The sequence below is a fragment of the Salvelinus alpinus genome, chromosome 28 (genome assembly GCF_045679555.1).
Source record: "Salvelinus alpinus chromosome 28, SLU_Salpinus.1, whole genome shotgun sequence".
Taxonomy (NCBI): Eukaryota; Metazoa; Chordata; class Actinopteri; order Salmoniformes; family Salmonidae; genus Salvelinus; species Salvelinus alpinus.
The window spans coordinates 31,537,338-31,548,562 of NC_092113.1; the positions used below are offsets into that span (position 1 = coordinate 31,537,338).

Genomic DNA, 11,225 nt, shown 5'->3' on the forward strand with positions numbered 1-11,225 from the left:
CTGTATGTTTGAGTAGGTCACACTATTTAAAATGCATTTCATTCAGAACAAACAGTTTGCGCTTCAAAATCAATTAAGCAGATTTTCCTCCCAACTTTTGTAAGCATCTGGGCACTGTTTGTTTGTGTGTGTGTTTTTGTACCTTTTTGAAGTACACATATTTTAATCTACGAAAGTACTCTGTTGTTGCATTTTTGAGTAATATCCAATCCCACATATATACAGTGGGGAGAACAAGTATTTGATACACTGCCGATTTTGCAGGTTTTCCTACTTACAAAGCATGTAGAGGTCTGTAATTTTTATCATAGGTACACTTCAACTATGAGAGACGGAATCTAAAACAAAAATCCAGAAAATCACATTGTATGATTTTTAAGTAATTAATTTGCATTTTATTGCATGACATAAGTATTTGATACATCAGAAAAGCAGAACTTAATATTTGGTAGAGAAACCTTTGTTTGCAATTACAGAGATCATACGTTTCCTGTAGTTCTTGACTAGGTTTGCACACACTGCAGCAGGGATTTTGGCCCACTCCTCCCTACAGATCTTCTCCAGATCCTTCAGGTTTCGGGGCTGTCGCTGGGCAATACGGACTTTCAGCTCCCTCCAAAGATTTTCTATTGGGTTCAGGTCTGGAGACTGGCTAAGCACCTTGAGATGCTTCTTACGGAGCCACTCCTTAGTTGCCATGGCTGTGTGTTTCGTGTCGTTGTCATGCTGGAAGACCCAGCCACGACCCATCTTCAATGCTCTTACTGAGGGAAGGAGGTTGTTGGCCAAGATCTCGCGATACATGGCCCCATCCATCCTCCCCTCAATACGGTGCAGTCGTCCTGTCCCCTTTGCAGAAAAGCATCCCCAAAGAATGATGTTTCCACCTCCATGCTTCACGGTTGGGATGGTGTTCTTGGGGTTGTACTCATACTTCTTCTTCCTCCAAACACGGCGAGTGGAGTTAGACCAAAAAGCTCTATTTTTGTCTCATCAGACCACATGACCTTCTCCCATTCCTCCTCTGGATCATCCAGATGGTCATTGGCAAACTTCAGACAGGCCTGGACATGCACTGGCTTAAGCAGGGGGACCTTGCGTGCGCTGCAGGATTTTAATCCATGACGGCGTAGTGTGTTACTAATGGTTTTCTTTGAGACTGTGGTCCCAGCTCTCTTCAGGTCATTGACCAGGTCCTGCCGTGTAGTTCTGGGCTGATCCCTCACCTTCCTCATGATCATTGATGCCCCACGAGGTGAAATCTTGCATGGAGCCCCAGACCGAGGGTGATTGATCGTCATCTTGAACTTCTTCCATTTTCTAATAATTGCGCCAACAGTTGTTTCCTTCTCACCAAGCTGCTTGCCTATTGTCCTGTAGCCCATCCCAGTCTTGTGCAGGTCTACAATTGTATCCCTGATGTCCTTACACAGCTCTCTGGTCTTGGCCATTGTGGAGAGGTTGGAATCTGTTTGATTGAGTGTGTGGACAGTTGTCTTTTATACAGGTAACGAGTTCAAACAGGTGCAGTTAATACAGGTAATGAGTGGAGAACAGGAGGGCTTCTTAAAGAAAAACTAACAGGTCTGTGAGAGCCGGAATTCTTACTGGTTGGTAGGTGATCAAATACTTATGTCATGCAATAAAATGCAAATTAATTATTTAAAAATCATACAATGTGATTTTCTGGATTTTTGTTTTAGATTTCGTCTCTCACAGTTGAAGTGTACCTATGATAAAAATTACAGACCTCTACATGCTTTGTAAGTAGGAAAACCTGCAAAATCAGCAGTGTATCAAATACTTGTTCTCCCCACTGTATATTTTTTTGTTGTAGAGTCAATGAGATTATACCTCATGTTTGGGGGAGAGAGGAAAATGTAGCGTATTTTAATGGAGATCACTCTGAGATTGTGCACTCTCTAAATCATTATTCCTAGCTTTATTTTACCTATTGTCCCAAAAGGTTGTCTTCGCCTCAAAAGATGATTGATAAATAAGTGGGAAAAGATATTTGAAATAAGGTACTCTTGCCAGTTTCCTGGTAATGTAAAAGAGGACTCTATTTCTATAGATCTATTTCCTTACTGTTTCAACTCCCCGCTATGGACAATGCACTTTCATTATATCATGGTCATAACTACTCTCCATGACATTATTTTGTAAAACATCAAAAGTTTCTGTAACATATTTCATTGCAATAATACACTAAAGAGACCCACAATCAGAAGTGGCTTTAGTTTGACCCAGGAGCCAACATGTATTTATTTAAAAAGCTCTTAGATGTAATGTCCCCTGTTTAGGGCACCTGCGTGGTTCTGGTACCGGTTTCGACTGCCATTTTCACTTATAAATCAATCTGTGGACACCATAGATTGAAATGGCTTGCATTGAGTGATAGCCCTGGTTCCCACGGACACCGTATTAGATTCTCTGAGTGTGTGTGACGAAAGATATGAAATCTGAAACCACTTGAATCTGGGATGCCCCTCCTTCCATTTAATGCGCTCTCTCGACTGTCCATCAACTCCTGGCTGAACCTTATGTCAAAGCAACTGACAAAGCACATGCCTGCAATCCTTACATCATAGCGCACCAGGAGAGGGGTTTCATCACTGTAGCATATTCAGAGATCGATTTATAGCCATTCATCTAAAATTATTCATGGATTTTAAACAAAAAAAACACTTTCTCTTTGTCATAGACAAATACTAATATGAGAAGAAATATTAACAAGTTCAGGAAGCAAAGCTAGAGCTCTGTGAGACGTTCACTGTGATGAGGGCAGATGTTTGATCAAGAGAGACCTATAGAAAATTTGCACATTTTCTCTAACACTAAACATAAAAATACTGTACACTGCATGACCACAAATATGTGGAGACCTGCTCGTCGAACATCTATTTCCAAAATCATGGTCATTTATATGGAGATGGTCCCCCCTTTGCTGCTATAACAGCCTCCACTCTTCTGGGAAGGCATTCCACTAGATGTTGGAACATTTCTGCAGGGACTTGCTTCCATTCAGCCACAAAAGCATTAGTGAGGTCATGCACTGATGTTGGGCGATTAGGCTTGGCTCGGAGTTGGCGTTACAATTCATCCCAAAGGTGTTCAATGGGTTTGAGGTCAGGCCTCTGTTCAGGCCAGTCAAGTTCTTCCACACTGATCGTGACAAACCATTTCTGTATAGAACTCACTTTGTGCACTGGGGCATTGCCCAACGTTGGAAGCACAGAATCATCTAGAGTGTCATTGTATGCTGTAGAGTTAAGATTTTCCTTCACTGGAACTAAGGGGCCTAGACCGAACCATGAAAAACAGCCCCATACCATTATTCCTCCTCCACCAAACTTTACAGTTGGCACTGTGCATTGAGGAAGGTAGCGTTTTCCTGGCTTCCACCAAACCCAGATTTGTTTCAACTGCTCCAGTCCAATGGAGGTGAGCTTTACACCACACCAGTCAATGCTTGGAATTGCACATGGTGATTTAGGCTTGTGTGCGGCTGCTTGGCCATGGAAACCCATTTCATGAAGCTCCTGACGAACAGTTCTTGTGCTGATGTTGCTTCCAGAGGCAGTTTGGAACTCGGTACTGAGTGTTGCAACCGAGGACAGGCGATTTTTACGCGCTTCAGCGCTTCATGGTCCCATTCGGTGAGCTTGTGTGGCCAACCACTTCGACAACAATTGTTGCTCCAAGACGTTTCCACTTCACAATAACAGTACTTACAGTTGACTAGCGTAGCTCTGGCAGGGCAGAAATTTGACCAACTGACTTGTTGGAAAGGTGACGTCATATGACAGTGCCAAATGAAAGTCACTGAGCTCTTCAGGATAGGCCATTCTACTGCCAATGTTTGTCTATGGAGATTGCATGGCTGTGTGCACGATTTTATACACCTGTCAGCAACGGGTGTGGCTGAAATAGCCAAATCCACTAATTAGAAGGGATGTCTACATACCTTTGTATATATAGTGTATACTAATGTTTTATTTTTTGTTAATTGAAATAAAATAAAAATATTACAGAGTATTTTGTGTAGATAAAAACAGACAAATCAATTTTAATCAATGTTTGTAATATTTTCTGTAGACATTCGGAAAATTTTCAGACCCCATGACTTTTTCCACATTTTGTTACGTTACAGCCTTATTCTAAAATTGATTAAATAAACGTTTTCCTTATCAATCTACACACAATATCCCATAATGACAAAGTGAAAACAGGTTTTCAGAAATGTTTGCAAATTAAAGCAGAAATACCTTATTTACATAAGTATTCAGACCCTTTGCTATGAGACTCGAAATTGAGCTCAGGTGCATCCTGTTTCCATTGATCATCCTTGAGATGTTTCTACAACTTGATTGGAGTCTACCTGTGGTAAATTCAATTGATTGGACATGATTTGGAAAGGTACAGACCTGTCTATATGAGGTCCCACAGTTGACAGTGCATGTCAGAGCAAAAACCAAGCCATGAGGTTGACGGAATTGTCTGTAAAGCTCCAACACAGGATTGTGTCGAGGCACAGATGTGGGGAAGGGTACCAACAAATTTCTGCAGCATTGAAGGTCCCCAAGAACACAGTGGCGTCCATCATTCTTAAATGGAAGAAATTTGGAACCCCCAAGACTCATCCTCTTCCAAACTGAGCAATCGGGGGAGAAGGGCCTTGGTCAGGGAGGTGACCAAGAACCTGATGGTCACTCTGACAGAGCTTCAGAGTTACTCTGTGGAGATGGGAGAACCTTCCAGAAGGACAACCATCTCTGTAGCATTCCACCAATCAGGTCTTTATGGTAGAGTGGCCAGACGGAAGCCACTCCTCAGTAAAAGGCACATGACAGCCCGCTTGGAGTTTGCCAAAAGGCACCTAAAGGACTCTCAGTCCATGAGAAACAAATTTTCTGGTCTGATGAAACCAAGATTGAACTCTTTGGCCTGAATGCCAAGCATCACGTCTGAAGGAAACCTGGGACCATTCCTACTGTGAATCATGGTGGTGGCAGCATCATGCTGTGGGGATGTTTTTCAGCTGCAGGGACTGGGAGACTAGTCAGGATCGAGGGAAAGATGAAAGCAGCAAAGTTCATTGATGAAAATCTTCATTTTTTATACATTTGTAAAAAAAAATCTAAAACCTGTTTTTGCATTGTCATTATGGGGTATTGCGTGTAGATTGATGAGGGGGGGGACAACTTCATCCATTTTAGAATAAGGCTGTAACATAACAAAATGTGGAAAAAGTCAAGGGATCTGAAAACTTTCCGCTTGCACTCTATATGTTATTTTCTTCACGGGGCACGTACTTGCACATGACTAATGATCTACAGTATATATTGTTGTTTGCATCCTTCTGGTCTCATGACATCAGACCCACGTGAAGCCCCTTGCTCATATATGTCTATTTTATCAAAATCGGGGGATAGCTTTGACCGGGACCTGTACACAGGTCCAAGCAACTGTCAAGCCAACACCTTAACCGTTACGCCACAAGGTTCAAACCTCTTGAAGAGGTTGCTAGGCAGGTAAGAACAATATAATTGTAAACGAGCCTATATCATGTTTTGCATCTGCAGTCGTCCAGTTTAGGTCCAATCTAGACACATTGGGAACAGTATTTTTAAACCCCACCTGTCCTGTCCAACAGCTTGACAGATCTCCCCCATGACAGGGCAGGGTATGAATACCAGGACCTATTTTAGATCAGGGCTGTGAACTGGGACTGGGCTCTTCTCAGGCCTAGCTGGCTTTCACATTGGTAAATTGGAGAGTACATTTCACAGTTCACATTTCCAATTCACAATGAATGTAGATAACATAGAATGTAATATTCTGCATGTATTATTCGTTAGCATTCTGAGGGTGAAAAAATGCAGAGTCTATGTCTACCCTCTATGCAGTTATGGCTGTGATTGTCTGAGTGTGTTGTTTTAATACTACCTTTGTGATATTTTGTAGCATTCAGGAAAGTATTGATCTGTTGGGGTATGTATTGGGAATTGTTACACGTTCATGTTCACAGAAGGAAATGGACATGTATTTATTGCACAACACTGCCCTCTAGACATGAAAGTGGTTAAGTAGCAAAGCAAACTAACAAACACAAGCACCACTCTTTTAAAGATAAGGTCTCATGACAAAGTTTAATACTGAAATTATTTCAACTTTAAGTTAGTAGTTAAAAAAAATAGTTTATAGATTATTATGAATCCATAATAGACAGCGGCGCTGAGGGAGGACAGCTCATAATAATGTCTGGAATGGAGTGAATGGAATGGTATCAAGCACGTGGTTTCCATGTGGTTGATACCATTCCATTGACTCCATTCCATCCATTATTATGAGCTGTCCTCCCCTCAGCAGCCTCCACTGATAGACATTATTTGAAATTGTGTGATTGTTAACAGTGTTCCTAGAATCCAATGAATTTGTCTAAGCCACCAATACAAGAATACACATAAGGGAGAGGATTATAAACTAAAGGTATGAACACCTCTAAAGGGGAACCTGAAAATTACGACAAGTAAACATGTAGTTTTCCATACAATGTACATTTCTTGTCAAAATTAAAGTGCTTTTTGACTGAGGTTAGAAGTGTAATGGATGGAAATAATAGAAAAGGTGGATCTATGGAAAGGCAGAATGAAAAGATAAAGGTGGATCTATGGAAAGGCAGAATGAAAAGATAAAGGTGAATCTATGGAAAGGCAGAATGAAAAGATAAAGGTGCATCTATGGAAAGGCAGAATTAAAAGATAAAGGTGGATCTATGGAAAGGCAGAATGAAAAGATAAAGGTGGATCTATGGAAAGGGAGAATGAAAAGATAAAGGTGGATCTATGGAAAGGCAGAATGAAAAGATAAAGGTGGATCTATGGAAAGGCAGAATGAAAAGATAAAGGTGGATCTATGGAAAGGGAGAATGAAAAGATAAAGGTGGATCTATGGAAAGGGAGAATGAAAAGATAAAGGTGGATCTATGGAAAAGAGAAATGAAAGAAGAGGGTGATAAAGAGTTTGAAAGACAGCCATTTCTAATACTCTTCCCCGTCCTCATCTCCTTCACCGCTGTCACGTCCCACCTCTTCATAATCCTTCTCCAGGGCTGCCATGTCCTCTCTGGCCTCAGCAAACTCTCCCTCCTCCATACCTTCACCCACATACCAGTGCACAAAGGCACGTTTGGCGTACATCAGGTCAAACTTGTGGTCAAGCCGAGCCCAGGCCTCTGCCACAGCGGTGGTGTTGCTCAGCATGCACACAGCCCTCTGGACTTTGGCCAGGTCTCCACCAGGGACCACAGTGGGAGGCTGATAGTTGATGCCAATCTTGAAACCAGTTGGACACCAGTCAACAAACTGAATGGAACGTTTGGTCTTGATGGTGGCAATGGCAGCATTGACATCTTTGGGTACCACGTCACCACGGTACAGAAGGCACTATGACATGTACTTTCCGTGACGAGGGTCACATTTCACCATCTGGTTGGCTGGTTCAAAGCAGGCGTTGGTGATCTCAGAGACAGTTAACTGCTCATGGTAAGCCTTCTCTGCAGAAATAACTGGTGCGTAGGTGGCCAGAGGGAAATGGATACGGGGGTAGGGCACCAAGTTGGTCTGGAACTCTGTCAGATCAACATTGAGGGCACCATCAAATCGAAGGGAAGCAGTGATGGAGGAAACAATCTGGCTAATGAGCCTGTTGAGGTTGGTGTAGGTAGGACGCTCAATGTCGAGGTTCCTACGGCAGATGTCATAGATAGCCTCATTATCCACCATGAATGCACAGTCAGAGTGCTCTAGGGTGGTGTGGGTGGTCAGGATGGAGTTGTAGGGCTCCACCACAGCTGTGGACACCTGGGGAGCTGGGTAGATGGAGAACTCCAGCTTGGACTTCTTGCCGTAGTCAACTGACAGGCGCTCCATCAGCAGGGAGGTGAAACCAGAGCCGGTGCCACCTCCAAAGCTGTGGAAAACCAGGAAGCCCTGAAGGCCTGTGCACTGGTCAGCCTAAGGAGAAAGAGAAACACATAAAAAAAAGGATAACACAAGATCCATAATATAATAATTTTGTTAATTAAAAAAATGCTGTAATACACTTGTTCATTAAACTCACCAGTTTGCGGATCCTGTCCAGCACCAGGTCGATGATCTCTTTGCCAATAGTGTAGTGTCCACGAGCGTAGTTGTTGGCAGCATCCTCTTTGCCAGTGATGAGCTGTTCAGGATGGAATAACTGGTGGTAGGTCCCAGTGCGCACCTCATCTGAGGAGAGAAAAACAGCAGCTCATGAGAAGCAGAACACTCAGAGAAAGGGGTGTTCTAAAATAGTTATTCTACAGGGACGAGGGTTCTACATGGAACCTTTTTCATCTGAGGAGAGCAGCAGATTAATAAGGGGCTCAATGGCAAGAAAGCAATAAATAATTTCTACCACACCACTTTGACTCAATTCATATTCGATGAGAAACAGAAATCTTACCGATAACTGTGGGCTCCAGGTCCACAAACACAGCCCTGGGAACATGCTTTCCAGCCCCAGTCTCACTGAAGAAGGTGTTGAAGGAGTAGTCTCCTCCTCCGATGGTCTTGTCACTGGGCATCTGTCCATCTGGCTGGATCCCATGCTCCAGGCAGTAGAGCCCCCAGCAGGCATTGCCCATCTGGACTCCAGCCTGACCCACATGAACTGAGATACACTCACGCTGTGGAGAAAACATAGGCCTATTTTGTCTGGACAACTTTTCTATACATTCAGAACATCTTGAAAATAAATCACCCAGAGGTGTAATGTTCTCAAAATAAGTTGTAAGAGAGTTAAGTATGTTTTAATGTAGGTTTGTTTTGAAAGAAATGCAACGCCTTAGGAATTTCTCTGTGCTAGGCATTCATGTATCAGTGTAGACTTTATATGGTAGTTACGTTCTAACAGCATTCCCAGTATCAGAATCTCTCAAATAATAATAATAGCTCTATAATAATAATATGCTACATTATCCAGAATCATTTCTCTCCTGGTGGGTATCCTGATCCTCTATCACCGGCAACATGCATTTTTGATGACTATGATGCATGCTGTCAGTGCATTTCAGCAAAAGAGGATAATGTTTCTTTGGGCGTAAGCCATTTGATGAAATAAGAACACTGTGCATCCTGCATTTCGATCTATTGAGCTAAATTATCCCACTGCAGTCGGGGATGAGAAAGGAAGCGGTGAACATATCGAAGATCGTGCTATTTTATTTACAAAAACACCGGGACAAAACGGGACCGGTTGGCACCGTAGAGATACATTAAGTTGTTCTAGCCTATTTAATTATATTGTTGGCACCCCTAGTGGTTGGCACATTCTACGGAATTCCATTCCCATCACAACCTTCCTAACCCCGGTTTTGTCTGGGACATTACGCCATTATTGTAACATGCGCTCGAATCTGGTATTTCATGTTATATCAGGCGCAGACATAATTTGAGCAGAACAGAAGTCTGCCTTGGATATCTATTTAATACTAATGCTATAATTAAAATGTCATATAGAATCAAATGAAACACTTAACAAATATATATATATATATATATATAATAACAATAATAGCTGTTTAGGCATAAACGGTTCTAAATCAGGTTCTTATTAAAGAGTTTGATATAAATGTCACATTTTTCAAATATACAATTTCAAATTATTCAGTAAATAAATGTAAATACAATAAAAACAATCTTACCATATTTATTTTATTTCGGCTACTCGATAGGGCGTCTTACAATATGACTGCAAGGAAGTCGATGTAAAATTCTATGCAAATGATTACGTACAGCTCAATATATATACAAGTCTTGGCCTAACGACTTCGTCTTCTTTATCGCTACTGGGCAAGTCGTGGTAAATCTGCCCAGTAAAGAAAACTCTGCATTTTTCCATTGGATAAACGGGAGCATCGTCAAAAAGCACTTCCCCCTAACATCACCCAGCTGTTATAAATGAAAGAGCCTGATTATCTTCTCACCACCTCCAAGCTGCTTCAAAGAAACACATCTAATGGAGATGCCTAGCATTTTACAGAAAAATGTGTTTGGTTTCTATAGTTGTGCTTTGCTTTTCGAGTATTGATGTGAATATTGATGTGAATATTGATGTGTATATTTATGTGTGCAGAGTGTGTTGATGTGTAATGATGTGTATACAGGGCTCATCTGCTCACCTTGGTCTCAGCATGACCCACTGTCAAAATAAATATATATTTTTAAATAGAGCACACCATATGATCCTTGTGACAAATGTGAAATCTAGAATACTTCTATTTGTATTTATTAATAAGGATCCCCATCCTGGGATCCAGCAAAATTAAATCAGTTATACATTTTTAAAAACATTACAATACATTCACAACAGATTTCTCCAACAGATTTCACAACATATTAAGTGTATTCTTGGGATAGGATAACCTTGCAGAATGCAGGCATCCCGGTCCTATCCACTGAGAGGGATCCACTGACATCGTCGTGGATTGTTAGTGAAATGTAGACCTATGTAGTACATGAGTGTCATAGTGATGATTTATATCCATTTCAAGCTATGAAGATATTTGTTTTAATGTTTACTGTCCGTTGCAGCATGACCATATCCAGCTGTAAAAAATTATATTAAAAAAGAAACATTCTTCAAATGGGGTAGATTTCCCGTAACGATCCCATAACCAATTCCATATCAAATCATAGTGCCTGCGCCCAAGAACACTAATTTAACCTGCCTAAATGACTACCGACCCGTAGCACTCACTTCTGTAGCCATGAAGTGCATTGAAAGGCTGGTTATGGCTCACATCAACATCATTATCCCAGAAACCCTAGACCCACTCCAATTTGCATACCGCCCCAACAGATCCACAAATGATGCAATCTCTATTGCACTCCACACTGCCCTTTCCCACCTGGACAAAAGGAACACCTATGTGAGAATGCTATTAATTGACTACAGCTCAGCATTCAACACCATAGTGCCCTCAAAGCTCATCACTAAGCTAAGGACCCTGGGACTAAACACCTCTCTCTGCAACTGGGTCCTGGACTTCCTGACGGGCCTCACCCAGGTGGTAAGGGTAGGTAGCAACACATCCGCCACGCTGATCCTCAACACGGGGGCCCCTCAGGGGTGCGTCTTCAGTCCCATCCTGTACTCCCTGTTCACTCATGACTGTATGGCCAGGCACGACTCCAACA

General features: G+C 41.9%; 1 protein-coding gene across 1 annotated transcript; it reads right to left on the reverse strand.

The window, feature by feature from the left end:
* Positions 1-6,133: 6,133 nt before the first annotated feature.
* Positions 6,134-9,925, reverse strand: LOC139557676 (tubulin alpha-1C chain-like). Its single transcript, XM_071372765.1, has 4 exons — positions 9,731-9,925; positions 8,491-8,713; positions 8,125-8,273; positions 6,134-8,018 (listed from the first exon to the last, which is right to left on the reverse strand). Exons 1-4 carry the CDS (start codon positions 9,731-9,733, stop codon positions 7,449-7,451), a joined length of 945 nt encoding a protein of 314 aa, XP_071228866.1. The 5' UTR covers positions 9,734-9,925; the 3' UTR covers positions 6,134-7,448.
* Positions 9,926-11,225: the final 1,300 nt, after the last annotated feature.

What these genes read in the sequence shown, in the direction of transcription:
- LOC139557676 (XM_071372765.1), bottom strand. An exon ending in CCTGGAGCCCACAGTTATCG is followed by an intron (nt 8,274 to 8,490) that starts GTAAGATTTCTG and finishes TTCTCTCCTCAG; the next exon opens with ATGAGGTGCGCACTGGGACC. An exon ending in TGGACAGGATCCGCAAACTG is followed by an intron (nt 8,019 to 8,124) that starts GTGAGTTTAATG and finishes CTTTCTCCTTAG; the next exon opens with GCTGACCAGTGCACAGGCCT.